At 36.8% G+C, this 26,233-nt stretch overlaps 1 protein-coding gene and 1 long non-coding RNA gene across 5 annotated transcripts; both read right to left on the minus strand.

Annotated features, from left to right (window-relative positions):
* Positions 1–1,274: 1,274 nt before the first annotated feature.
* Positions 1,275–22,791, minus strand: LOC111093354. 4 transcript variants are annotated; one of them, XR_005381396.1, is made up of 6 exons: positions 22,297–22,791; positions 21,493–21,567; positions 14,810–15,027; positions 14,113–14,225; positions 7,360–7,462; positions 1,275–3,974 (listed from the first exon to the last, which is right to left on the minus strand). It is a non-coding gene; the product is annotated as an uncharacterized LOC111093354 (long non-coding RNA). The 4 variants fall into 4 exon arrangements; XR_005381398.1 differs by lacking the exon at positions 14,810–15,027 and having other exon boundaries at positions 21,542–21,567; XR_005381397.1 differs by lacking the exon at positions 14,810–15,027.
* On the minus strand, positions 17,331–18,272 carry OR4F34 (olfactory receptor family 4 subfamily F member 34). The gene is given in 1 exon segment (NM_001389032.1): positions 17,331–18,272. A coding segment is annotated over 1 exon segment (942 nt).
* Positions 22,792–26,233: the final 3,442 nt, after the last annotated feature.

A 26,233-nucleotide genomic window follows, 5' to 3' on the forward strand; every position in this document is an offset into this window, starting at 1 on the left:
AATATCTCTTCTCACTTCCATTTCTAGGTTCTTTTAGCTAGAATGAAGAAAAATAATTTTTATCTGTTTTGTGTACTCACCTTACTACATTAGGTTATTGGGTGAATAGTTTTTACTGAAATATCTTGGGTTTTCTAGATTTACAATAATGTCATCAGCAAAAAGAGACAACGTTTTCATATTTAATTTTTTGCTGGTTTGGTTAAGATAGCATTCATTTTATCAACCCCTTGTTAACATGAAAGTCCTACTATGCTTTCCTATTTTTTTCATGTTTATTGTCCTTTTTCCAGTGATACATTTCTCTATTCTTATTTTAAAATAAGATGCCAATTGGGCGCCTGAATGGCTCAGGTGGGTAGGCAACCAACTCCTAACTTTGACTTGGGTGGTGATCTTGGGGTCATGAAATAAAACCCCTCATCAGGCTCCACACTGGGCATGGAGCTTACTTGGGATTCTCTCTCTCCCTTTCCCTCTGCCCCTTCTCCTCCCCATCCAAAAAAATAAAAATAAATAATAACAAATAAATTAAATAAGATGACAACTATTTTCCCTACCAATATGTTCTATTTTCTTCCTGCCTTCCCCCAACAGCAATTAAGATAAGACCTTTAAAATACCTTTCTCGGGATCCCTGGGTGGCGCAGCGGTTTGGCGCCTGCCTTTGGCCCAGGGCGTGATCCTGGAGACCCGGGATCGAATCCCACGTTGGGCTCCCGGTGCATGGAGCCTGCTTCTCCCTCTGCCTGTGTCTCTGCCTCTCTCTCTCTCACTGTGTGCCTATCATAAATAAATAAAAAACTTAAAAAAAAATTAAAATACCTTTCTCCCCATCTTCTTATCTCCTCCTTACATTCAAATTAAATCAGTTCTTTTTTATCTTTCTGGATTTTCTAATTATTTTATATATTATGCCTTAGTCTATACCCCTCCCTATTTGGTTTCCTTCATGATTTCTATCCCATTGTCTTTATCCTACATGCTTTAAGATATCATTGCACCTAACATTCTAGCCTCAAATATAAATTTCAAGAATAATCATCCTTTGTTTAAATTCATCACAACTGTTCAGTTCCAAAGGGTCTTGTTTATATTGCTCATGAATCCCTTTACATGCTAGTATTTCTTTTTATTGAAATTAGCTTCTACTTCTTCCAACAGCCTTGTGTCCAATATCAGATTAATATCACATATATTTAGAACATGCTTTATACATATAAATTCCAATATCTGAGATGAAATTTCAGAAGTCATCTATATAATCTGTCTGATTTCAAGATTTATTCAATATATCCAGTCCAGTCTGGTACTGTTTTTGCTTCTCTAAACTCTCAGGGATATAAATACCACCTAATCCAAAGTGTTAGACTCCTTGTTAGGTGTTGTTGGAATAATAATAGAAAATTGCCTAAAAACCTGTGAAGTAAGTAAACATCGTGTCAGTAGGGTTTGAAGTAAACTATGACTCTCAATTACAATATTTTTATGTATTGCTTTACGTTAAAGTGATTAAAGCTGACTTGAGGATTTGATTTTGTTTTGAGAGTTTGCTTTTTTTTAAGGCTCCAAACTAAGAATTAATCTCATCCAAATATTTTCTGTCACAGTGGAGGTTGATCTTGAAGACAAGTGAAATTTTTCCTCACGATAACAAAGAACTAGAATTTAAAATAAAAATCCAATCCTGTTATCTTCTATATATACAAATTTGGGTATTGCATAGTTTATTTAAGTTGGTTCATTTATTTTTCTTCCTATGTTTCTTGTTCTGGAGAGACAGATGTAAAATATTGGTTAAAAGTGAAGAATCACAAACCAGACCACTGGGTTTAAACTTGCCTTAACCACTTGCCCTTCCACTAACCCTTGGAAGAGGATTTCAACTCTCTCCATGTTGACCTCAGTCTGTACTTTCTGATTAAGTCCTCTTTCCAGCTTATGTCTTAGTTTAGATAACATACCCCCGCAGGCAAAGCTTCCTCTGATGGGAACCAAAACTACCCCCTTTAAGCAATAGGGCCTGCCCAGACACCAGCATGACCCCATGTGATTGACCTAAAGACAATGAGCCACCTGACCTCTACTGCCCACTTGCAGATACCCTCTGACCTTTGTCCCACATTTTCCTTACATAAACCTAGAAGTTTTTTCAGCACTTTGGAGACAATCTTTGAGATGTTAGTATGCACTCATCCTTCTGCCTTTGGGTTTTGCCAATAGTGAGTGGCCAAACCCGGTCTAAATGGTACCCCCCATATCCAAGTGCTCTTGCTCCCCTGAGGCCCAGTTACACCCTGACCTCAGATAACTTACTTAATCTTATTGTGTCTAAGTTTACTAACCTGTTCAATTGGAGTAATAATAGTCTAATCTCAAAAAATGCTATGAGTAAAGAACTTAGAACAGTATTGGACACATAGCAAAAATTAAGTAACTGTTAACTGTAATAATGTTATTATAAACATCCTCAGTTCACTGAACTCTCAGACTTGTCTTTTTGTCATTCCCTCGTTTTCACCTTTGTTCACTGTATACATTTATCTTGCCTTGTTCTACTCCTAATGGATTTCTTTTATATTCTAATTATGCCCTCCCCAAAAGCTTGACCACTATGTCAAAGGCAGTGGATATGAAAAGGCTTAATACTTTCATTAGCATACAAATGCTAGTTGAATCTAAGTAGGTAGGTGTATCACTCATTCAATTCTATCCTAAACAGTAGTCATATTTCCCATAGTCTACTAAACACTGTCACCTAAATGCTTATATGTCAATCTTGTATATGTGGAATTTCACATGACTACCACAAAGCCAGTAATCATCTCTCCCTTCCCCAGGCAGGCAGCTTTTCTTTCAAATCTAGTATGGTATTATAAGCATCTTATCCACTCGGCTCTTCTCAGATCCTCCACTTACTTTTTTACTAGTAATTACCAAAACTCTACTATACAGGACAATTGATATCTCCCAATCTAACCTGAATATGGCCATCAGATGACTCTTCCTAAATAGCACTTTGGTATTGTAACTACCACCACCGAAATATGTTCAGTAGTTTTCATTGCTTCTGAAAGTACAAAATCCTAATTTAGAGTGTGCGGCTACAATTTGGCTCTATACCATCTTTCCAGGATGCTTCTATGTTCAAGAAATATTTATTCCTCCTTAATACTATCTACTCTAGGGGTGCCTGGGTGGCTCAGTCCATTTTAAGCATCTGCCTTAGGGTCCTGGAATTGGGTCCAGGGGTGGAGCCCTGCAGTGGCCTCCCTGCTCAGTGGAGAGTCTGCTTCTCTCTCTGCTCCTCCTTCATGCTCTGCTCTCTATCTTGCTCTTTCTCTCTCTCTCTCTCTCTCTCAAGTAAATAAGTAAAATATTTTTTAAAAAATACTATCTGCTCTATCACCTCACCTATAGGTGACTTTCTCTTTAGCTCCCTGCATTCTGACAGCTATCCCCTCAACCTTTATACTGGTCTCATTGATGTGGGGCCACTGATTATATACTTTTTAGTTAGTGAGACCTAGGGATAATGTAAGTCTCTAAGGAATCTATATATACTGAAAGCAGGGTCTCCAAGACTTTGGAGGGCTATTTATTGTCAAGATAAGGTTATTCTTTATTGCTTTAGTAAAGCATTAGTCATGAGACCCTTTAGATATGTGTTAGTGGGTCACATGTTGCAAGATGATTGTTATATCTGGAGGTTTGCAGTTATCAGAATGAAATTACATTAAGCAAAGCAAAGCTACATTGGTCGAACATTAAGGTTGTAGGAGTGTTATGCCCTGTATGTGTCAAGCATTTATCAGTGGGCTACACATTGTAAGGAGACTTCATTTTAGCTACAATTCTCTGCTTGCCTTTGTTCCCCTCATCATCATGAAGATCATTAAATATCTTGAGGTAGCTAAATCTTCATCCTTATGATCTCTCTGCATCATTTCATACTGTTCACCATTTCCTACATTCTGGAAAATATGATACATAGTGGGGTGTTCAGAGACTTTGTCATTTTTCTCCCTATTGGTAATGTCTAGTCTATAGGCTGGACCTAATAAAATAATCTCACAAATTAGAATTTTAACTAGAATCATCAACATAAGGAAGGACTTAAATCTTTATGGATTTACATTCTCATTATGTCGTACACCTGAAACCAATATACTATTATATATCAATTAAACTTCAGTTTTTGAAAAGACAAAAAAAAGTTTAGCCAAAAGAGGAATATTTAAAGGGCAGAGAAGAACTAGAAGTAGAAGATGACGGTCAGTGCAAACATTACTGGAAGCTTGAGTTGTCACTCCACAGGAAAAAAAAATGGGTTAATTTTTTTTTTCTATCTGGTTTACAGTTGAAGAGAAAGATCAAAAGTTATTCCCGGTACAGGGGCCAGAGACATTCTGTTCATTGAACATACAGAAAGATTCATAAGGAAAAAGTAGATAGTAGAATCTCTGATATTAATATAATATTATTTTAAAAGATCCACTTCCAATAGTTAGGAAGATCATTTTACTTAATTTCCCTCTTCCCTGAGAATTCTTATGTGGATACAATTGGGGGAAAAAAATTCTAACTAGAGTCATTAACAAATGAAAGGATTTCAATGTCATAGCTTAAGGCAGAATGTGCCTAAATACACGGTGCATAACTTAACTTTAAGTATATGCAAACGTGTAAATTCTAAAGCCTACTTTGGGCATCCTTTTGGGGTTTTTTCTTGTTGCTTTTGTTGTTTTGTTTTGTTTTTTGTTTTTGTTTTCGTTTTTGTTTTGGGCATCCTTTTGAGTGTTTCCTAAATGATATTCTTCACTCCTCTCCAAACCTCAGATATAATTTACTTAGGATAATTATTTGGGAGTAATTACTTTTGCTGTAACTTCCATATAGATGGAAACTATTATCATCTACCATATAGTGATCCTTTGACACATGTGAAAAATGCTGAAGGGACCATAAAACTACTGATCAATCAACTAAATCTACTGATCAGCCATATAATTTTTTTAAACTCTTACACATCTTCTTCTTAATCTTATGATACCCAGAATAAATACTTCAAATTTTTTAATTTGAGTATAGTTGGCATACATTGTTATATTAGTTTCACAAATACTTTTTACTAATGGTGTCTTTTTTTTCTCAACTCTCTTTAACATATTAGCAGTTCTCTGATTCTCTTCGCTGTCTACACATCATTTCTATTTCCTTAATGTTCTAATGAATCTTGGTTGTAAAACATTGGTATGAGTCTCTCTAATTATAAATATAATACAATTATTTCCTAAATGTTACAAGTCAGACTTCTGTTAATTCTGGCCTCATATTGGTTTTAGGTTATATTTATATTAGTATTATATATAATACCTGTACTACATCCTCTGGAAATAAAGATGCTATATGTTAGAATATCATTAGTCCTTATGATTAGCCATATGAGTTATAAAGTCATCTGAATTAAGAATGTTTCAATTCTCTCACATAATTATAACTAAGACAATTTTCTTCTGTCCTACCATGAACGCTGCTATTTTTTATCTTGTTTCATTAATCATTTTCTACAGGATATGAGTACCAAAATTTATACCATCAGTTGCTTTTTTCTAAAAGTTTATGGCCTCTAAAAACCTTTCACATCTTTTGTTGTACAATACACAGGGGAAAGTACAGGAAAGAAAATATGATCCATATTTTACAAATTAGAAAATAAGAACTCAAAGAGATTAAACGAATTGCATAATTTTGCATAGCTAAGTGTCAAATTTAAGTCCAATTCTTGGAATTGTTGTAAAGATGCAAGTGAATAAAAGAAGTATGTGAAGAAAATGACAAAATTTTAACACTTGCTATCTTCCTATGAAGGGACTGTGGGTGATTTTTTTCCCTTCCTTATACTTTCATAAATTTTCTACTTTGCACATCTATTTCTCTTTTTAAAAAATATTAATTGAAAAAAAAACAAGTTGAGGGCTTCTGGGTGGCTCAGTCAGCTAAGCTTTGGCTCAGGTCACACACGTTCTTAGGGTCCTGGTACCTCAATGGCTCCCTGCTCACCTGCTTAGCAGGGACTATGTTTCTCCCTTCCCCTCTGCTTCACCATCCTCACCCCAGCTCACGCGCTCACACTCTCTCTCTCTCAAAAATAAATAAAATCTTTAATTAAAAAAAAAAAAAAGCAAGTTGACTCCAGAGTTCAGCCTCTTCACTAAACTGCTCTGTGAGTCGCTGACAACCTACTGTCAAAAATAACTTCAAGGGGGATCACCCTGGGTGGCTCAGTGGTTTAGTGCCTGCCTTCCAACCAGGGCATGATTCTGTAGACCCAGGATTGAGTCCCATGTCAGGCTCCTTGCATGGAGCCTGCTTCTCCCTCTGCCTGTGTCTCTGCCTCTCTCTCTCTCTCTCTGGGAGTCTCTCATGAATAAATAAATAAAATCTTTTTTAAAAAAAACCTTCAAGGGCATGAGAAAGTAGCTTCTACTACCAAGGTACTTGAAAGAAGTTCATAGAAGAAGGTCTTAGTGTCTACCTCCTCTTCTCCAGCTCTTCTACCATCTACTATCATACTGCCTTCTATGACTTCTCAGTTATCTACTACCCACATGCTGTTTCTGGCTGTCTAAGACCTTCACTATGTCATTCTCACCCAGATCTAATGTCTTTTTTTTTTGTAAGATTTTATTTATTCATGAGAGATGCAGACACACACACACACACACACACACACACACACACACACAGGCAGAGGGAGAAGCAAGCTTCCCGCGGGGAGCCTGATGCAGGACTGGATCCCAGGACCCAGGGATCATGACCTGAGCCAAAGCCAGATGCTCAACCACTGAGCCACCCAGGCACCCCCAGATTTAATTTCTAAGTTCCTAGCCTCCAGTGTTATCCTTTCAAGGACCTTTCAATTAAACTATGTACATGCTAAGCCATATCCACATAAGGTGTTAAAAAGAAATCAATGGTTACTTGGATTTGTATAAATTTAACTCATAAAATTTTCATTTTAGTTATATATGTCCATAACTGTGCCATGCTTCCTGACTATTCTAGACTACTCCAACTCTTCCACTCTCAATCTGCCCTCTTTGCACAGAAGGAGACATTAACAACTTGGCACTCAACTTCTGAAATGTTACCTATACCTAATCTTAGCTCCCTATGGTGAAATTTTCACATGAAAATTGTAGTTTACTGCATTCCACTTACTGTTTCATCTATATTGCACCAAAAAACAAAACAGATGAATCTTCTCTGAGCCCTATAAATGGCTTACACTAAATGCTGAAAATGTCATTAATCTTATTTGCAAAGAAAGGCAGTGGGAACCAGACTCTTTCTTACCTGAGTTAGATCAAAGAATCTAATCTTCCAATTGGTAGTAAATCAATTCCTTCCAAATTTTGTGACAAGATAGAGAGCTTCCATTATGTAAAAACTATAATTTCTAAAAGAGAAAAATAAGAATTCGTTTAATGGATACTGAGGGCCATATGACAGAAATTGGGAGTGCATAAAACTTAGAACTGAAAATATCATTAGGCATTTGCCACAAAAACTAAAAGAAAATACAGAATAGGGGAACAGAAAAGAATAAGAAATAGAAAAGATGAAATACGCTGTTTCTTCCTCCTGGAACATCCTCTTCTAGTCAAAATCTCACCTTTGATTCACAATCCAGTTTATTTAATCCTCCAAATACCCTTAGCAATAACTTCACCAGTGACCTTAGCAAGAGCTGGAGTTGGTTCATCTTGATACTCCTGCCCAGAATAAATATAATCACAAATATGTGGAATAACAATTAATAACAAACTGTGTATTCAGTTAGGAGAGGAAATAATTACTGAGCAATCATTGGAGAAAGACCCAAGAGTAGGTTGGATTAATGTTCAGTCTGCTAAACTGAATGTTCAGTCTACTAAAACATTTGTTTTGCATGCATTTTACATGATAGTATTTGAAGTTGGAGCATTTTTCTAGGTTGAGGGAGGACAATTTCACAATTTTGACTGGGATTGTAACCTTTTCCAAAACAAAGAGCTTAATATTGTTTTCCTCAAGTAAAACAGATTCTAATCAGCAACCTTGAATACTAATGACCAAATGATGGTGTGAGTCTTGGGAATAGCCAACCTTTTCTTGATTATATTTGCTTGGGAATTATTCCTGGGATTCCACATTGATTTTCCCCATGGGGAATTAAAAAGGGTAATAGTGTCTCAGATAGTTGTACAGAAATATTTTTGCTTTAAAATGAATCAGTAAAGGGGTGCCTGACTGGCTCAGTCAAAAGAGTGTGTAACTCTTAATCTCAGGGTCATAAATTACACTGTCACATTGAGTGTAGAGATTATTTACATAAATACATACAAACATAGATACATACATAAACATTTTTTAAAATAATAAGAAACAAAATTAATCCATAGAAGTACCTAAGAAATCCAACACATTAGAATGCTTGAGAAGCAGCTAGAAAGGGAAAGAGTACTACTGTACTTTAGTACTAACTAGAGATTTCATGGCAAAAACACTCATCAATGAGAACAAGGAGGTAAAAGCAAATGAAAAATCACAGGACAAAAAGCTATATCTTACTTTAGCAATCTGGGCTTTCTAGATGATTTTCAGTCCCACAAAATTCAAAATCCAAGACCTTAGACTACATAAATCCATCAGGGTGTTATCAAGTGACAAAGTGGTAACTACCGGGGTATAAAAGGAATTATGTCAGAAAATCTTGAAATAAATACACCATTTCCAGAAAAGCCTTCTTGACCACATTTAACAAAAGAGATTCTTATACTTTGCTTTCACTGTCTTCTGCTTCTATTATCAACATCTTTGGGTATTATTGTTCAGATATTATTGCCTCATATTAACTCTTGCAAAGAACTACAACTGATTGGCTCCAACACCACCACCACACTCTGCCATAATCTGACTAGTAAACAAGCAGAGGTACACACAGTGCAAAACACATAGTCAATATTTAATAAATATTAATTTTAAAAATATTTGACTAATTTTTTTCTAATGTAGTTTAGAATAATTTTTACAATTGATCAATAATAGGCTCAAAATATATAAATAAAAAATTCATTAAGAAAATTCTTTTGTGCATAATAGAAAACTTCAATACATCTCTTACACATCTATACGTCAAGTAGACAAAAAAACAGCAATGCTATGGTTTTGAACACTACTAACAATTGAATAATCATGATCTAGTTAAAATATGTGGAACTCGGGGATCCCTGGGTGGCGCAGAAGTCTAGCGCCTGCTTTTGGTCCAGGGCACGATCCTGGAGACCCGGGATTGAATCCCACGTCGGGCTCCCGGTGCATGGAGCCTGCTTCTCCCTCTGCCTGTGTCTCTGCCTCTCTCTCTCTCTCTCTCTCTCTCTCTCTCTGTGACTATCATAAAAAATAAAATAAAATAAAATAAAATATGTGGAACTCTGTACCCAACAATTTAAAAATACACTTTTTTTCAAATATACATGGAATAATTACAAAAACTGACCAAGCAAGAGGACGTAAGGTTTTTTTTAAGATTTTATTTATTTATTCATGAAAGATACAGAGAGAGAGGCAGAGACATAGGCAAAGGGAGAAGCATGCTCCCAAGTTAGAAAATGAATAGAATAAACTAAAAAAAAGTAGAATATATAAGAGCAGAAATCAAAGATCATGAAAATAAATATAAAACAAAGAAGAAAAGGCCAGAAGTTGGTTCTTTCAAAAGATTTGTAACTAGACAATACTCTTGTTAACTTGATTGAGCAAGAGAAAATTATATATTTGTATATCTTCTTTGGAGAAATATCTGTTCAAGTTCTTTGCCCATTTTTTTCAGAAGCCCATATGACTTTTATTGTCTATAAATGTAACTTCTTTATTGAACATCATAAAAGAACTTTTACATTAAATGTCATTCATTATTAATTTTCATATATTGGATGCTATATGCATAATGTTACAGAGTATATACTTAAAAATATTTGTATAATTGTTCTAAATTTAAAGTATTATTTGTCATGTAAGTGATATATGAATCTTAATAGGTTGTTTTAAAAGGTATAATTTAACAGTGCCAATGATATGATAATAATATGTCTAAGTTAAATTTAAATAGGTCGGCAGCCCCGGTGGCGCAGCGGTTTAGCACCGCCTGCAGCCCAGGGAGTGATCCTGGAGACCCAGGATCGAGTCCCACGTTGGGCTCCTTGCATGGAGCCTGCTTCTTCCTCTGCCTGTGTCTTTGCCTCTCTCTCCAGCTGTGTCTCTATGAATAAATAAATAAAATCTTTAAAATACATAAATAAATAAAAAATAAATTTAAATAGGTGAAACAGAAAACTATGGGCACAAAGTCTAGCCTTTCCTCTTAGAAATTTGGGACTTTTTAAAACTATTTTATTTATTTATTTGAAAGAGAGAGCAAGTGAGAGACAGAGTACAAGCAGGGTGAGGAATAGAGGGAGAAGCAGACTCCCTGGCGAGCAGGGAGCCCAATGTGGGCTTGATCCCAGGACCCTGGGATCATTACCCAAGCCAAAGGCAGATGTTTTACCAGCTGAGCCAACCAGGTGCCCCAGAAATTTGGAGCTTTTTAAAAAATTGTCTGAATGATTTAATCTTTTTATGCTCATGAAGAAGGGAAAACTCAAAATCATCTGTGAGAGATCTTCTTGTAGTTGAAATTTTTCTGCATCCCACTATTTACAACAATGGTTTCTTCTACAAAATCTCCCAAGAAATATATTCTCTTAGGTCTTTACCCATTTTTTAATCTAGTATTGGGGTTTTTGCTGTTGAGTTGAGGCCCTTCTTTATTTTATAAATTTACCCCTTATGAGATATGTGGTTTACAAATATTTTCTCCCATTCCACAGGTTGTCTTTTGACTCTGTTGATTACTGCCTTTGCTGTACAGAGACTTTCCAGTTGGAAGTAGTCCCACTTGTTTATTTTTGTTTTTTGTTTCTTGTGTACTATTGATGTTCTAGCCAATAAATTATTGCCAAAACCAATGTCAAGAAGCTTTTCCCCTAATGTCTTTTCCTAGAAGTTTTATAGTTGCAGATAGATGGACATTTAAACTTTTAACTATCATCAATTGATTTTTGTGTGTGGTATAAGTTAGGGATCCATTTTTGTTGTTGTTAACCTTCAAAATAAAGCTGCCAGTTATTTTACCAGCAAAAAGATGGGCTTATTTAGGAATAGCAAAGAAAATTTGGGAGAAGCACTCTATAGCAAAGCCATAGGCAAGTCTAGAGAACAAAGGAGAGGAATAATTTTTTTCTCAGAAGAAAGGGTGGGGAGGGGAAGTTGGGAAGGACTGTTATAAACAAAAAGTCCACTGGACTAAACTGGGACTTCAAAGTATAGTGGCTTCTAAATGGCTGAGTTTTGACAGTCCTTTATAAGCTGGGCTGTGGCTGGAGGAGGGGAAAACCTACCTACCCTCTGCTGGGATAGTAAAGTACCATCCAGTGCAAGGTCCTTCTCTTCCTCTTGCATTTGCAATTGGAAACAAGTGGTAGGACATGAGAGCTCCACCTATTGGCCTTCCCACTCCACTTTAGTGAGGTATCCTTACATTAATTTTCGTGTTTTGCATATGAATATTCAGGTTTCCCAACATCATTTGTTAAAAATATCATCCTTATCTCATTGTGTATTCTTGGCACTCTTAAAGATTGTTTGACATTCACACACATGGGTTTATATCTTGGCTCTATGCTCTGTTCATTGGTCTATATGCCTGTGTTTATATCAATACCATACTGTTATAATTATTGTAGCCTTGTAGTATTTGAAATGATTAATTTGAAATCAAAAAGTGTGATGCCTCCAATTTCTTCTTCTTTCAAGATCATATAAATGGTAAGTAGGCATCTGAAAATATGCTCAACATCATTAATTATTGAGGAAATGTGAATCAAAACTATATTGAGAAATGATCTCACACCTAATAAAAAGACTATCATCAAAAAAAAAAAAAAAGATAAGTGTTGATGAGGATGTAGACAAATTGGAACACCAGCACTCCTGCTGGGAATGTAAATAGTGCATTCCGTATGCAAAAAAGTGGTTCTTCAAAAACAGCAGTTCTTCAAATAATTAAGAATAGAATTACCACATCAGTATCTCAAAAAGATAACTGCACCCCCACATTTATGGCAACATAATTCACAGTAGCCACGATATAGAAACTGCCAAGTAACCACCAACGAATGAGTGGGTGAGGAAAATCTGATATTCATATTCAGTGGGATGGTATTTAGCTTTGGAAAGGAAGGAAATCCTGCCATTTGTGACAACATGAATAAAACTGAAGGACATTATGCTCAGTGAAATAGCCATTCACGGGACCAATACAAGATTTGCCATATATGAGGGATCTAACATAGTCAAACTTACAGAAGCATAGAATACAATAGTGATCGCTAGAGTCTGGGAAACAGACAGTTGTTTTCCACTGGGTACAAAATTTCAGCTATTTTAGATGAATGAGTCCTAGATACCCACTTACAGCACAGTGTCTGTGATTAACAATATGGTGTTGTACCTTCAAAATTTGCTAAAAGGGTAGACATGGTAAGTGTTGTACCTCACACACGCAAAAAAGTAAAGTAAAACTAAAGGACACACAAGGAAACTTGGGGAGGTGTTTCATATCATCTATTACTTTAATTGTAGTGATGGCAGCATGGATGTTTCCATTGATGTTATCCAACTCATAAAATTGTACACATTAAATATGTGCAATTATTTGCATATTAAAGTACACCTCAGTGATACACAGAATACACAGAGAAAAGAACAAATGAAGACATGAGACAGAAACAGAGAAGGAAAATCAACTAGGAATATATCTCAACATGGTATAGATATATCATTTTTTAAAAAGTAATGAAACTACTGTAAAAAACTTGATACCAATGAATTTTAAAATGGTAAGGATGAAATAGACAAATTCCTTAAAAATATATTCCTAATTCTCTCTTCAGTGAGTCCTAATAAGTATATATATATCTTTAAAGAAGAATGTATGTAAGCTTTAAAAATGAGCAAAAATTAAACAACATTGTAGATTATATACTTCTTTAGAACAATTGTGTTTCAAACAAACAAAAGAAGCATAAACCAAAAAAATCCAGGCTAGTGATTGTTTTGGGTGAAAAAGCAAGGGATAGGGGTTGGAAGAGCAGATCCAACAAGAGATAGGCTCACACATATTTATTTTATTATGCTTTCTAGCTCAAATATATGTTACAGATTTTGTAAATATGTAATATTTCATTTAGAAAGTAGAAAAAATCAATGAGATCAGTAAGTAGTATTTTTTATCTTTTGCATTTGCAGAGATTCAAGTTAATCACATATCCACTGTTTGCAAACATGGGGGAAACTCATGAGTAATTCACTTCTGGTGATGGAATTTCAAATCAACTCAATCACCTTAGAGGACAGTTTTGCCAAATTTAATCAAGCCTTGCGAATACTTTTTGGCACAGCAATTTCATTTCTATCAAGTGATTATGAGGAAGTAATCAAAGCTATGTGTATATAAAATGGTACATCAATATCTTTCATAGCAGAGTTGTTGAAAACTAAAAATTAGAAATAACTAAAAATTAGAAGAATTGACTAAAGCAATATGGCTACATCCATCCACTGGATTACCACACAGTGACCAAGAACTACATGCTAAAGGTAGAATTATCAGCATAAGAGATTTACACATCATATCGTTAAATGACTCACATATCATATTGTTAAATGAATTTTAGAACAACGTGGTCCTATTTTGTATGATTTTTCAAATGCATAAAGGAAAATCCTAAAAGAAATATAACAAAATTTTGACAATTACATGTGAGTGAAATGATTTTCAGTTATTCTTTTCTCTTCCTTGTGCTTATCTTTATGTAACCTACAAATGTACTTTAGATTCCACAAGTTTGTTATTATGAATAAGTTCAACATTTGTGCTAAATCTATGAGATTTTTCCTATTTCATTCCATTCCTTGTGATTCAGAATGAAAGAGTTGTTTCTCTCCCTCTCCGCTTTTATTTACCATTTGTTCCCCAGACAAAAACAAGTAATCATTGACTTCCCACTGTAGGTCAGGCATCCATCTGGGTACAAAGATCAAAAAATCTTGTTTTTTGCTTTATGGACCTTCTTTCCCTGTGGACAGAAACAAAAAATAGTTAATAAAACAGCGCAATCATTCAAATGGAGACGCTCAAACATAGCATATGATAGAAACTGACTGGAGAACAAAGGCAAGAGGGCACTTCTCTAGATAGGAAGTCTTTTCTTGGAGTTGACACTCGGGTTGAACTTGAATGATGAGAAAGAGCCAACCCTGCCTTTACCCAGGCAAAAGTCTTTGCAAGTGAATGGAAATACAGTGTACAGGTCTCAGGCCATGAGAGTATTGGTGTTTTCCAACAACAGGAAGTCCAAAATGGCTAAGAAGAGCAATAAAGGGTCAATGAAGTTGGTAGAGCCAGATCTCGTCAGCTTTAACCAATCCGGGTCAGACAGTGAGGTAGATAGAGTAGGTATGCATCCCCCATCTTGCTGTGCTGTCAACCTGCCCAAAGCTTCCAGAGCTCCCCATGAGCTTCCCTTCTTCCTAGGGCATGCACACACCCAGCACAGACTGGTCAGCATGGGGTCTAACCACTTCCATGACATTCACAAATTCATGAATTCCCTCTACTAAACCCTGTTGTTGAGTCTGCCCACCCTGTCACACCCCTTACTTTCATGAAGTGCTTTTCTTTTTTTTATGAAGTGCTTTTTGTAGCCTCAGAGATGGATCATCCTTTCGTACAATTCAGTTGTATACGTCCTTATTTTTTAAGACGCCATTTCTTTGAGAGAGACAGAGAGCACACATGCAAGCATAGGGAGAGAGGCAGAGGGAGACAAACTCAAGCCGACTCCCTGCTGTATGTGGACACTCGGTAAATCCCGGGACCTATGAGAACATGATCTGAGTCAAAATCAGGCATGGAGCACTTAACCAACTAAGCCACCCAGGCACCCCAAGTTATATCCTTCTCACACAATTTTCTACAGTTCCTAGCATAGGATTTAGAACATAGTAAATATTCAATACCTTTTTTGGTTAATTGAATTTCTATTTATTTAATTTTTTTTATACCCTAGTCAGCTTGTTAACTTCTTCCAGCATATTAGAGAAAAAAAAGAACACCAGAGATAACCAAGACAGGCTTCTTAGAACTATTGCACAGAGCTTTAGGATGCAATTTGAATATGAAAGGAAGTGTATAAAGTAAATCAAATTGTGGCATTTTGAAGTCTGTATTCAACGACTTTTATGTTTAAAATCCTTCAGTCCTGGGCCACCTGGTGGCTCAGTCAGCTAAGCATCTGCCTTTGGCTCAGGTCATGATCTCAGAGTCCAGAGATGGAGCCCAGCATCAGGTTCCCTGATCAGAAAGGAGCCTGCTTCTCCCTCTCCTGCTTCTTCCCCTGATGGTTGCTCTCTCTTTCTCTCTCTCTGATGCTCCTTCCCTCTCTCAAATAATAAAGTATGTTTAAAACTAAATAAACAAATAAATAAAATAGAATACTTTAGTCCTGTAGGAAAAGTGTGTTTCTCCATCAAGGTCTGATAAATGGATTTTTTTATATATATTTTTTATTTATCTATGAGAGACACACACACTCAAACAGAGGCAGAGACACAGGCAGAGGGAGGAGCAGGTTCTATGCAGGGAGCCCGATGTGGGACTTGACCCCAGGTCTCCAGGATCACGCCCTAGGTGGAAGGCAGTGTTAAACCACTGAGACACCCGGGCTGCCCTGATAAATGGATCTAGAAAGGAAAGGAAATAATTTGTAGAAAGCATGGAAGAATGTCATCAAAACTGAGAAGTGGTTTTAATGTTTTATTTCATTTCATTGCACAGGCACTTATATAACACTCTAGATCAAGGATTTTGTAAGCACTTGACAACTACTAGCTTGGTGAAGCCTTATAAACTTATGAGGAAGGTATCTACCATAAAGGAACTGCCTTTTCAGTAAGTCAAAAACAAAGATCAGAAATTTCAGGGATCCCTGGATGGCTCAGCAGTTTAGTGCCTGCCTTTGGCCCAGGTCTTGGGGTTCCGAGATTGGGGTTCCGAGATTGAGTCCCGCATTGGGCTTCCTGCATGGAGCCTGCTTCTCCCTCTGCCTGTGTCTCTCCCTCTCTCTGTCTCTCTGTGTGTCTCTCATGAATAAATAAATAAAATCTTAAAAAAAGAAAAATTCAGATGGTTCAACTTACCTCTATTTTACAGATGACAAAATTTAGGCATAAGGAAGTTAAGCAATCTATGTGTTAGTCAAAACACAAAGCTAAGATTTAAAGTCAGGCAGTCTGGCCCAAGAGAGTGTGCTCTTAACCATGTCACTATAAAAGAAGACAGGTTACCTACTTCTGAGGAATCATTGCTGATTTCATTATAATTAGGGTAAGGATTAGCACTACCTGGGACAAAATTAATAAACAGGTCCTTGTCTTTGCTCATTACCAGGTCCCCATTATTTAACTCCCTGACAGTATAGGAATACAGCTTTTGAAAGTACTGGAGTAATTATAAAGGTTAATGCATAATTGTTACTGCATTGGTTGAAAAGTTTAAGAAGCCATAAACCAGTGGTCCAATGTCAGGCTGATGTTGTGATAAATACACACACAAACACACACACACTTCAAAATAACTTTAGTTCTTTGCTTTCATTTACTAAAGGACAATATATATTGAAAGGTAAGAGACAGACAACAATATCTCTTTAAAATCCTGTTTTTGTCTTTAATTTCTTCACACACTATAGCTACTCTCACACGTCTCACTATACAAACTCAAAAGAAAAAAACACTATCCCTAAAACTGCAATTTTCTAATATTTCTAAGCACTTTTCTTCAGATGCTGCATTACAAACCACAAAATCATTCTGACAAGGAAAGATACTCCTGGGAACACAGAGTAGGAAAAGATAAAGAAGAAGCCAGTCCAAAATCCTCCTTATCAAGGAGAGGCAAGAAAATGTACAAACAATTGTATATTAATACTTTTTATTCTGTCATATTTCATAAGGAATCAAACTATATCCTCCTTGGTTATGGACAGAAAACACAGTAAGAAAATCCTGGAATCAATAATTAAACTAGTCAGTAGACCACCCATGGTGCTGTGTTTCCTTGGATTCATGTCTGCAGCAACGGCAGGGAATATCAGAGATGCCTGTCTTCCTTGATATCAAAGTCACTTAAACAGCTTCTGGAAGCTCAACACCTGACTGAATATTCTCCTCATGGCCACTTTCATCTCTTTATTCCTAAAAGTGTAGATGGCAGGGTTCAGAAATGGAGTAATAATGACATCAAAAATGGCAAGGAACTTATCCACTGGCACTGTGGGAAATGGCCATGAGTACACAAAAATACATGGACCAAAAAATAAGACCACCACTGTTATGTGAGCTGACAGTGTAGAGAGGGCCTTGGACAAGCCACCTGAGGAACGTTGCCAAACGATGACCAAGATGAAGATATAGGAAATAACCAAAATGGAAAAAGTTCCCAGAGAGATGAAGCCACTATTGGCAGTGACCATGAGCTCTAATCTGTAGGTGTCTGTGCAGGCAAGCCTAATAAATCGAGGAAGATCACAGTAAAAGCTGTCCACCTCATTGGGGCCACAAAATGGCAGGTTTACAACAAACACCAGTTGGATCAATGAGTGGATGATCCCAATGGCCCAGGCCACCACCAGGAGTGAAATGCAAGTTCTGAAGTTCATGATGGCTAGATAGTGGAGAGGCCTGCATATAGCAACATAACGGTCAAGGGCCATGAAAATGAGCAGAACCATCTCAGTTCCTCCAATAACATGAATGAAGAACATCTGAGCAATGCAGCCTTGGAAAGAGATTACTTTTCTCTCCTTGAAAAAATCAGAGATCATCTTGGGAGCTGCAATGGAGGAAACCCATATGTCAATAAAGGAGAGGTTGGCCAGCAGGAGGTACATGGGGGAATGTAAATGTGAGTCAGAAATCACTGTGAGCACAATGAGGAGGTTTCCTAAAATACCTGTTACATAGAACACAGAGAAAACTAGAAATAGGACAAGCTGCATCTCCAAAGAACTGGTGAGTCCCACCAACACAATCTCAGACACTACCGAATTATTTCCTCCCCCCATAGTTGCAGTCACTTTGGGCTCCAAATTGGCCTGAAAGAACAGGAAAACACAAGAAATTGGGGTTAGTGACCATATCAGTCAAGGTTCCATTAGAGAAGCAGAACCACTAGGAGATGATATACTAAGTGATGTGTTAGTGTTTTGACCTTATATGACCATGGAAGCTGGTTCAGCAGTCTCTGTAAGTCTGTTGTCTTTGCACCGGATACCATAGCTTGAAGTCCACAGGACAGGCAGCCAGCAAGAGAAGATGGATGCACAGTGGAGGAAGGCGAGAATTAACTAGACCCCACAAGCAAAAGCTAAAGTCTCTGAGGTCAGACAAAAGTTAGTGCCAGTGCTCGTCGCCTCTAACCCCGATGGTGCAGATGTACTGCAGAAGCCAGGGCGCTCCACCACAGAGCTGAACGCACAGCTGGCCCACAAGTCAGACGAGCTCAAGAAGCCTCCCGAGGGAGGTGTGGCAGCTGCAGTTCTGGCCACTGCCTCACACCAATGAGACAAGCCAGCAGAGAAATGACAAAGTGTGTGAACTACAAGTAGGACAGCTGTTTCACTTTAACCTAGAAATATTGCAAAAGCATCTCCCTTACAATGTATTCTAGTTGGAAACATACAGAAAAAGGAATTTGAGAGTATGTAGTTCAATCTAGCTAAGCTGACACAACACAAGGCCACCATACTATCTATTTAAGAGAATATAGGGTCGCCTGAGAGGCTCAGTCACTTAAGGGTCAGGCTCTTGGTGTCAGCTCAGGTCATGACCTCAGGGGCACGAGATTGAGCCCTGTATCCAGCCTGGCACTCATCAGGGAGTCTGCTTCCCCTCACTCTCTCTCTCTCTCTCCCCCTCTGCTCACCCTCAGACCCTTTCTCTCAAATAAATATATAAATCTTTTAAACAATATATTTCTAAAACAATGTACTTTTTAAAAAATTTTTTATTGGAGTTCAATTTGCCAACATTTAGCATAACACCCAGTCCTCATCCCGCCAAGTGCCCCCCTCAAGTGCCCATCACCCATTCACCCCCAACCCCCCTGTGGCTCCCTTTTCACTACCCCTTGTTCATTTCCCAGAGTTAGGTGTCTCTCGTGCTTTGTCACCCTCACTGATATTTCCCACTCATTTTCTCTCCTTTCCCCTTTATTCCCTTTCACTAATTTTTATATTCTGAAAATTAACTATCACTTCTTTCGCTGAGCAATTAGGACAAACCAACAAAATATCTCAGTCAGTATAATGAAGGTTTAAAAACATGATTAATCAAATTGAATTGTAGAGATCCCTGTCCCCAATATATGCAGAATACTCGAGCATTCAGAGAACACTACAAAACTTTACCATAGGCTGTATTAGAGAGTAAATCTTAACAAATTTCAAAAGATTGCTACCACACAAACCATATTCCAGCCCCAAAACATTTAAGGTAGTACCACTGACCAAAATATAACTAGAAAATCTTCCTGTGTTTGGAAATTAGGAAACACACTCGTAACTCCTGGGTCAAAGATGAAATCACAATGGAAATTGGAAAACATTTTAAACTGAGTCACAAAATATTTTTTTAAGATTTTATTTATTTATTAATGAGAGACACAGAGAGAGAGGCAGAGACACAGGCAGAGGGAGAAGCAAGCTCCACACAGGAAGCCCGATGCGGGCTCAATCCTCCGGGACCAAAGGCAGGCGCTAAACCACTGAGCCACCCAAAGATCCCCACAAAATATCTTTATACCAAATACTGTAGGATGCAGCTACAGCAATGTTTAGAGGGAGATATATAGTCAAACTGCTCATATTAGGCATTCTGGGGATTTAAGTTAAGGAACGTGATACACGTAGTGTTTTGGTTTTTTTTAAGGAGCTAAGTCTAGAGAGGTCACTTAGAAATCATCTACATAGATATGATCATTGAAGCTCCAAGAAATATATGTATCTAGAGGAAAGGTCAAATATGCTATAAGAAAAGCCCAAGATTTAAAGTCTGGGAAAGGGACACCTGGGTAGCTCAGGGATTGAGCATCTGCCTTCAACTCAGGGTGTGATCCCGGATCCTGGGATGGAGTTCCACATCAAGTTCCCTGCAGGGAGCCTGCTCCTCCCTCAGCCTGTGTCTCCTGCTTCTCTCTCTGTGTCTCTCATGAATAAATGAATTAAGTCTGGGAAAAAGAAACAAAAAACAAGGAAAGAAAACTTTCCTGAGAACCAGAGAGTTCAGGGCTCTAGAAGTCAGGAAATGAAATTATTTCAGAAGATAAATAGTGTTGCAGTGAAATCAAGAAAAATAAGGATCAATTCAGTGTTTCTGGGATCAATAATAAGAAAAATTGGTATTTGAAGGCAAGGCATTCTAGGAATTCTTCACTAATGTATTCTCAGTGCCTAGAATGTAACATGAGATGTGCCCCATAAATATTTATGGAATGAACAGTAGAGGAACAAACTCAAATTGCCCGGGGTTAAAGTTAAACATAGGTTGTTAGGAAAGTTAGTCTATTGAGCGTATACGATTTAAAAATAAAAGAGGAGAAGGATACTTGGAGAGAGCCCAAAATAAAAGGACTTTTTAATGAATAAACAGGAGAAGTGAACAGGAACAGTAGAGGAGAATATGAAGGTGCACAATAGCTGGAGGTAATTGGTCTGTGGAAAAGCAGACCAATTGTGGCTGTGGAAAAGCAGAAATGAATGAAATCAAAAATAAAGATCAAGAAGGCTTAGCCTTGCAAAATACAAGGGTCATGTATTGTTCAGTCAGGAAGGGAAAAGGAAAAGAATTTGTGAAGACACAAAGAAATATTATAATATTATTATTTGTGAAGACAAAGAAATATTATATTACATTTAATATAATATACTATAATATTATATTATAATATAATATAATATTTAAATATTATAATAAGGTTATTAAAACACAACCCCAAGATTCTAGGGCCTCTGTGTTTGGACCCCAGCACTAACTTACCCTATGGTCGCCAAATCAAACCCTTCCCCATCTCTGAATCTCTTTCCTTCCTTTTCTTCAAACTCTCTCTTCCAAATAAAAAATGTTGTTCTATCTATCATGAAATTTTTTTTTTCACAGCTCCATTGAAGTACCACCCATTTCATGAAACCTCCCCATTTATCCTAGCAGGGAAAAAAATCTTGTTCCCTCTCTTTCCTGTATCACTTCATACTTAGCACAGCATCTTTGGCCCTGCAGTATAGTTACATGTGCATGATTTGGTTTCTGTGTTTCCAAGCACTACAGGAGAGCACACCTGCATTATTCATTTCTGTCTTCATCCTAGGAGAGTTTCAGAGGGCAGAATTGTCAGTTTTAGGAAGTCAGTGTTTGCTAAATTAATTTGAATTAATTCCTTTGCAATTTCAACTTAAGTGTTTAAAATAAGATATTTTAGAAGATGAAGATAAAGAAAACATATAAAGAGAGAAGAATTATGGTGAGGAGTGGAGAGAAAAAATAATTTAATGATAAAACAGAAATTAAGCAAAGGGGTAAGTAATAGAGCAAGAGCAATAAAAAGAATCATGTAGAAGAGAAAGAGAAAAGGAAACAGAATGAAATTTCCCTCAAATTCTGAAACCAGAGACAAATATGCCCAAAAATACAGGAAAGGAATTAAAAACTAGCTTATATATTAAAAAGTCCAAACACTTCTAGCCACACCCCGTAAAAGTCCTTTAGAAAGATAAGCTAAAAAAAAGAAAGAAAGAAAGAAAGAAAGAAAGAAAGAGAGAGAGAGAGAGAGAGAGAAAGAAAGAAAGAAAGAAAGAAAGAAAGAAAGAACGAAAGAAAGAAAGAAAGAAAGAAAGAAAGAAAGAAAGAAAGAAAGAGGCTAAACTCATAAAGACAAGGACCTGAATTTTCCTTCTCAGAAAATATTTGACAGAAAGCCTCATTCATCTACCATGGAGAATGACAGATCCTTAACTTGAAACCAAAGTTTTCCCCATTCTTTCCACTTCTTTTTTAATGAGACATTTCCCAAAATAATATTCTTCCCTTACTTACCTTTCCACCTCTCAGCTGTCCCTTCTCCAGGTGCAATGATGCAATGTAACTTCCAGTTTCTATCTCTTACTCCCAGTGAGTCTAGCTCATAGGAGGAAGAAATTGTGTATTTTTCTCTGTATTCCCGGAACTCTGGCTAATGTTCAAACTATAACAGATGCTGAAGAAGTATTTTTTGTTGAATGAATCAATGGATATACAAATAACCCAGATATCAAGGTTTTCTGAATTCTTCTGATAAGACCAGGGTCCAATTAAATAAATTAGAATATTTGACCTCAGCAATTACTTCAGATTTTTTTTCTCCTCAGTCATTTATTATAGTAACTAATTAAATGGTCAGTGTAGGAGGAGAGAACATCAATTCCCGCTTCTTTGGCAAACACTGACTAAATTGGATAATTCTTTTTGCTTGGTCCACATAGAAGTTGTGATCCACAACCAAAGTCAGATACTATTACCAGCTCTGGTGTGGATGTTCACTGCCAAACTAATCTGAGCTAACTCTGTATATTCCATGTGCATTATGATGTCATTTACACTCCTGTGTGCCTCCTAGATTGTACCTGACTGTTCTACGTCATGGTTCTTACCCTTAAATACATGACACTGAGTACCTCTTTATCCCTGCCTAGAGACCAACATAAGTTCCCTGCAGAATATTTTTCAAACCCTACCCATTGACTCAACTACTCTTCTCAACTCCTTGTCTTCTTGAGTGCCCTCCTCTCCTGGATCACAACTAAATCACAGTTTGAAATCTCCAGTGGTGATTTCAAGCTCTGATTTAGTTACCAGAAAACATCCTAGTCAACAAAACACAACAATCTGATTGCATTTGTTCTGCCTATCTTTCTCACCAACCTGTTATTTATAGCAGACCTAAGATAGCATCCTCAGAAAACTCACATCGGCATATGGATCTATTTGAAATTCCCCCAGAATGGAAAAGAGAGAGCTAATTAGCAATACAGAAGGTAGTTCAAAATGGCACCAAATAGCACAGGGAAGACTAATATGATTTCAGTCTGTGCTGGGCATCATCTCAGAAGAAGACTGATTTTCCCAGAGCAACGTAAGAGGAGAAAGTTAATGAGTCACCTAGGGGAAGAGCTCCCTCATGAATAAGTAGGTTTCATGGTTTTGGTTTGTTTGGTATTTTTTTACCTCAGGGCTTGAGGTAAAGATGAAATCCTCATGAAAGACTCATGTAAATATATTTTGATTACTATTTGTTAATGTAGGCTCTATGCCCATTGTGGAGCCCACCGCAGAGCTTGAACCCACAACCCCAAGACCAAGACCTGAGTTGAGGGATGCCTGGATGGCTCAGTGGTTGGGCATCTGCCCTCGGCTCAGGGCATGATCCTGGAGTCCCAGGTCAAGTTCCACACCAGGCTCCCTGCATGGAACCTGCTTCTCCCTCTGCCTATGTCTCTACCTCTCTCTCTCTGTGACTCTCATGAATAAATGAATAAAATCTTAAAAAAAAAAAAAAAGACCTGAGCTGAGATCAAGAGTCAGATGCTTAACCAAACTAAGCTACCTAGGCAACCCTTTTTTAATTGCCTTTTACTGAAAATCATCTTTACTGTTCTCCCATATGTATACATACAAGACAGATGCAAACACACACAACTGAGTATTTGTTTTCTAGATGTATGCATTTGAACAGGTTAAAAAAAGAAAAACCAATATATTCTGGGTTTAGAAAATACAACAATCCAAGAAAAAGAGCCACCAAGAACGTAAAGACTCCTTGTTTTTTGACACTATCCTGAATTACCTATTCATCTATCTAAGGGTCGCATCAATATTTTAACCTCTAAATGTCAATTACTCTGCCAAATAAATATTTATAAGATTTTTATGATATGGATATATCTTCTGCTTCACTCAAGGCTTTTCTGATGTCTAAATAGTGGGCTGACAAAACATTTTTCTTTACACGTTCAAAGACCACTGATCAGGATGATAGAGAAAAGGGTGAAAATTTCAAGGAGTTCACATTATTTCTAAAAACTCTATTTGAGATTCTAATATACCAAGTCCTGTTACAAATGATAATTATACAGGAGGAGGAGCAGGATAGGAGACATGGAATCTCCCTCAAAGAATTCACAGCCCTTGAATGAGAGAAATGTGAATATTTAAATACAGTATAAATGTAGTATTAAAAGCTCCACACCGGAGCACCGGGGTGGCTCAGTTGGTTAAGCATCTGCCTTCAACTCAGGTCATGGTCTGAGGGCCCTGGGATCGAGTCCCCAAGTGGGGCTCTCTGCTCAGTGGGGAGCCTGCTTCTCCCTCTCCCTCTGCCTTCTGCTCTGCCTACCTGTGCATTCTCTCTCACTCTCTCTGTCAAATAAATAAATAAAAATCTTTTAAAAATACAAAAATAAAAGCTCCACATAGAAGATAAGTAATAAGATATAAGTGGAAAGTATGAAAAGGCTTCATCAAAAAGGTAACAGTTGGGTGATAGTGTGACTTTGAGCAGTGATAGAAGGAGCAGCTCATATAAATATATGAAAATCTGAAACAGCACAGCACTTATAGAGCCTTCCCAGCAGTTTGCTCGTGGAAGGCTGTTGTTTGTGAAGAGAACTGAGGACTCTTAGAAGTAACTGTGGGTGCCTTGGGTTAATGAGGGAATATATGACCAAAGATCACAGATCAACTTCCTGTCAAGGAGCACAGAGGGTGGATACAGGAGGGAGATTGGCCATTTGACAATACATAGCAAAATGAGATTGTGATTCCCATTGTGGGTTGTTTTCTAAGAAAAACAAAAATAAACATTTTTAATTGAAGTATAATAAACATACAATGTGGCATTAATTTCAGGTACACAACATATTTTTTTATTTTTTTTAATTTTTATTATTTTTCATTTTTTAATTTTTATTATTTTTTATTTTTTTATTTTTTTATTTTTTTTATTTTTTATTTATTTATTTTTATTTATTTATTTTTTATTTTTTATTTTTTTAAATTTTTTAAAGGTACACAACATATTGATTCAACCATTCTGTAAATTACTCAGTGCTCACCAAGATCAGTCTAGTCACCATCTGTCACCAAACAACAGTGACAGTCTTGCTGATGTTATTCCCTAAGCTGTACTTTTCATCTCTGTGACTTATTTATTTTATAAATGGAAGTTTGTACTTCTTAATCCCCTTTATGTATTTCATCCCTCCCCCTCTGGCAACAACCAGTTGTTCTATGTATTTAAGAGTCTGGTTTTTTGTTTGTTTCTTGTCTGTTCTTTTTTTTTTTTTTTTTTTTTTTTTTAGATTTCACATGTAAGTGAAATTATATGGGGTTTGTCTTTCTCTGTCTGACTTATTTTACTTAGTATGATATCTTTAGATCAATCCATGTTGTCACAAATGGGAGGATATCTTCCTTTCTTGTGGCTGAATAATATTCCACTGTGTATTTATACCACATCTTCTTTATCTATTAATCTATTAATAGACACTTAGGTTATTTCCATATCTTGGTTATTATAAATAATGCTGAAATAAACATAGGGGTGCATGTATCTTTTTGAATTAGTGTTTTCATTTTCTTTGGGTAAATACCCAGTATTTTACCCAATTACTAGCTTGTATGGGATTCCTATTTTTAATTTTCTGAGGAACCCCCAAACTGTTTTCCACAGTGGCTGCACCAATATACATTCCCACCAACAGAGCACAAAGATTCCTTTTTCTCCACCTCCTCACCAACACTTGTTATTTCTTGCCTTTTTGATACCAGGCATTCTGACAGGTGTAATGCGATATGTCTCATTGTGGCTTTGATTTTCATTTCCCTGATGATTAATGACGTTGAGCATCTTTTTATGCATCTTTTGGTCATCTGTATGTCTTCTCTGGAAAAACGTCAGATCTTCTGCCCATTTTTAAAAGTTATTTATTTAAGTAAT

The sequence above is a fragment of the Canis lupus genome, chromosome 30 (assembly GCF_011100685.1).
Source record: "Canis lupus familiaris isolate Mischka breed German Shepherd chromosome 30, alternate assembly UU_Cfam_GSD_1.0, whole genome shotgun sequence".
Classification (NCBI taxonomy): domain Eukaryota; kingdom Metazoa; phylum Chordata; class Mammalia; order Carnivora; family Canidae; genus Canis; species Canis lupus.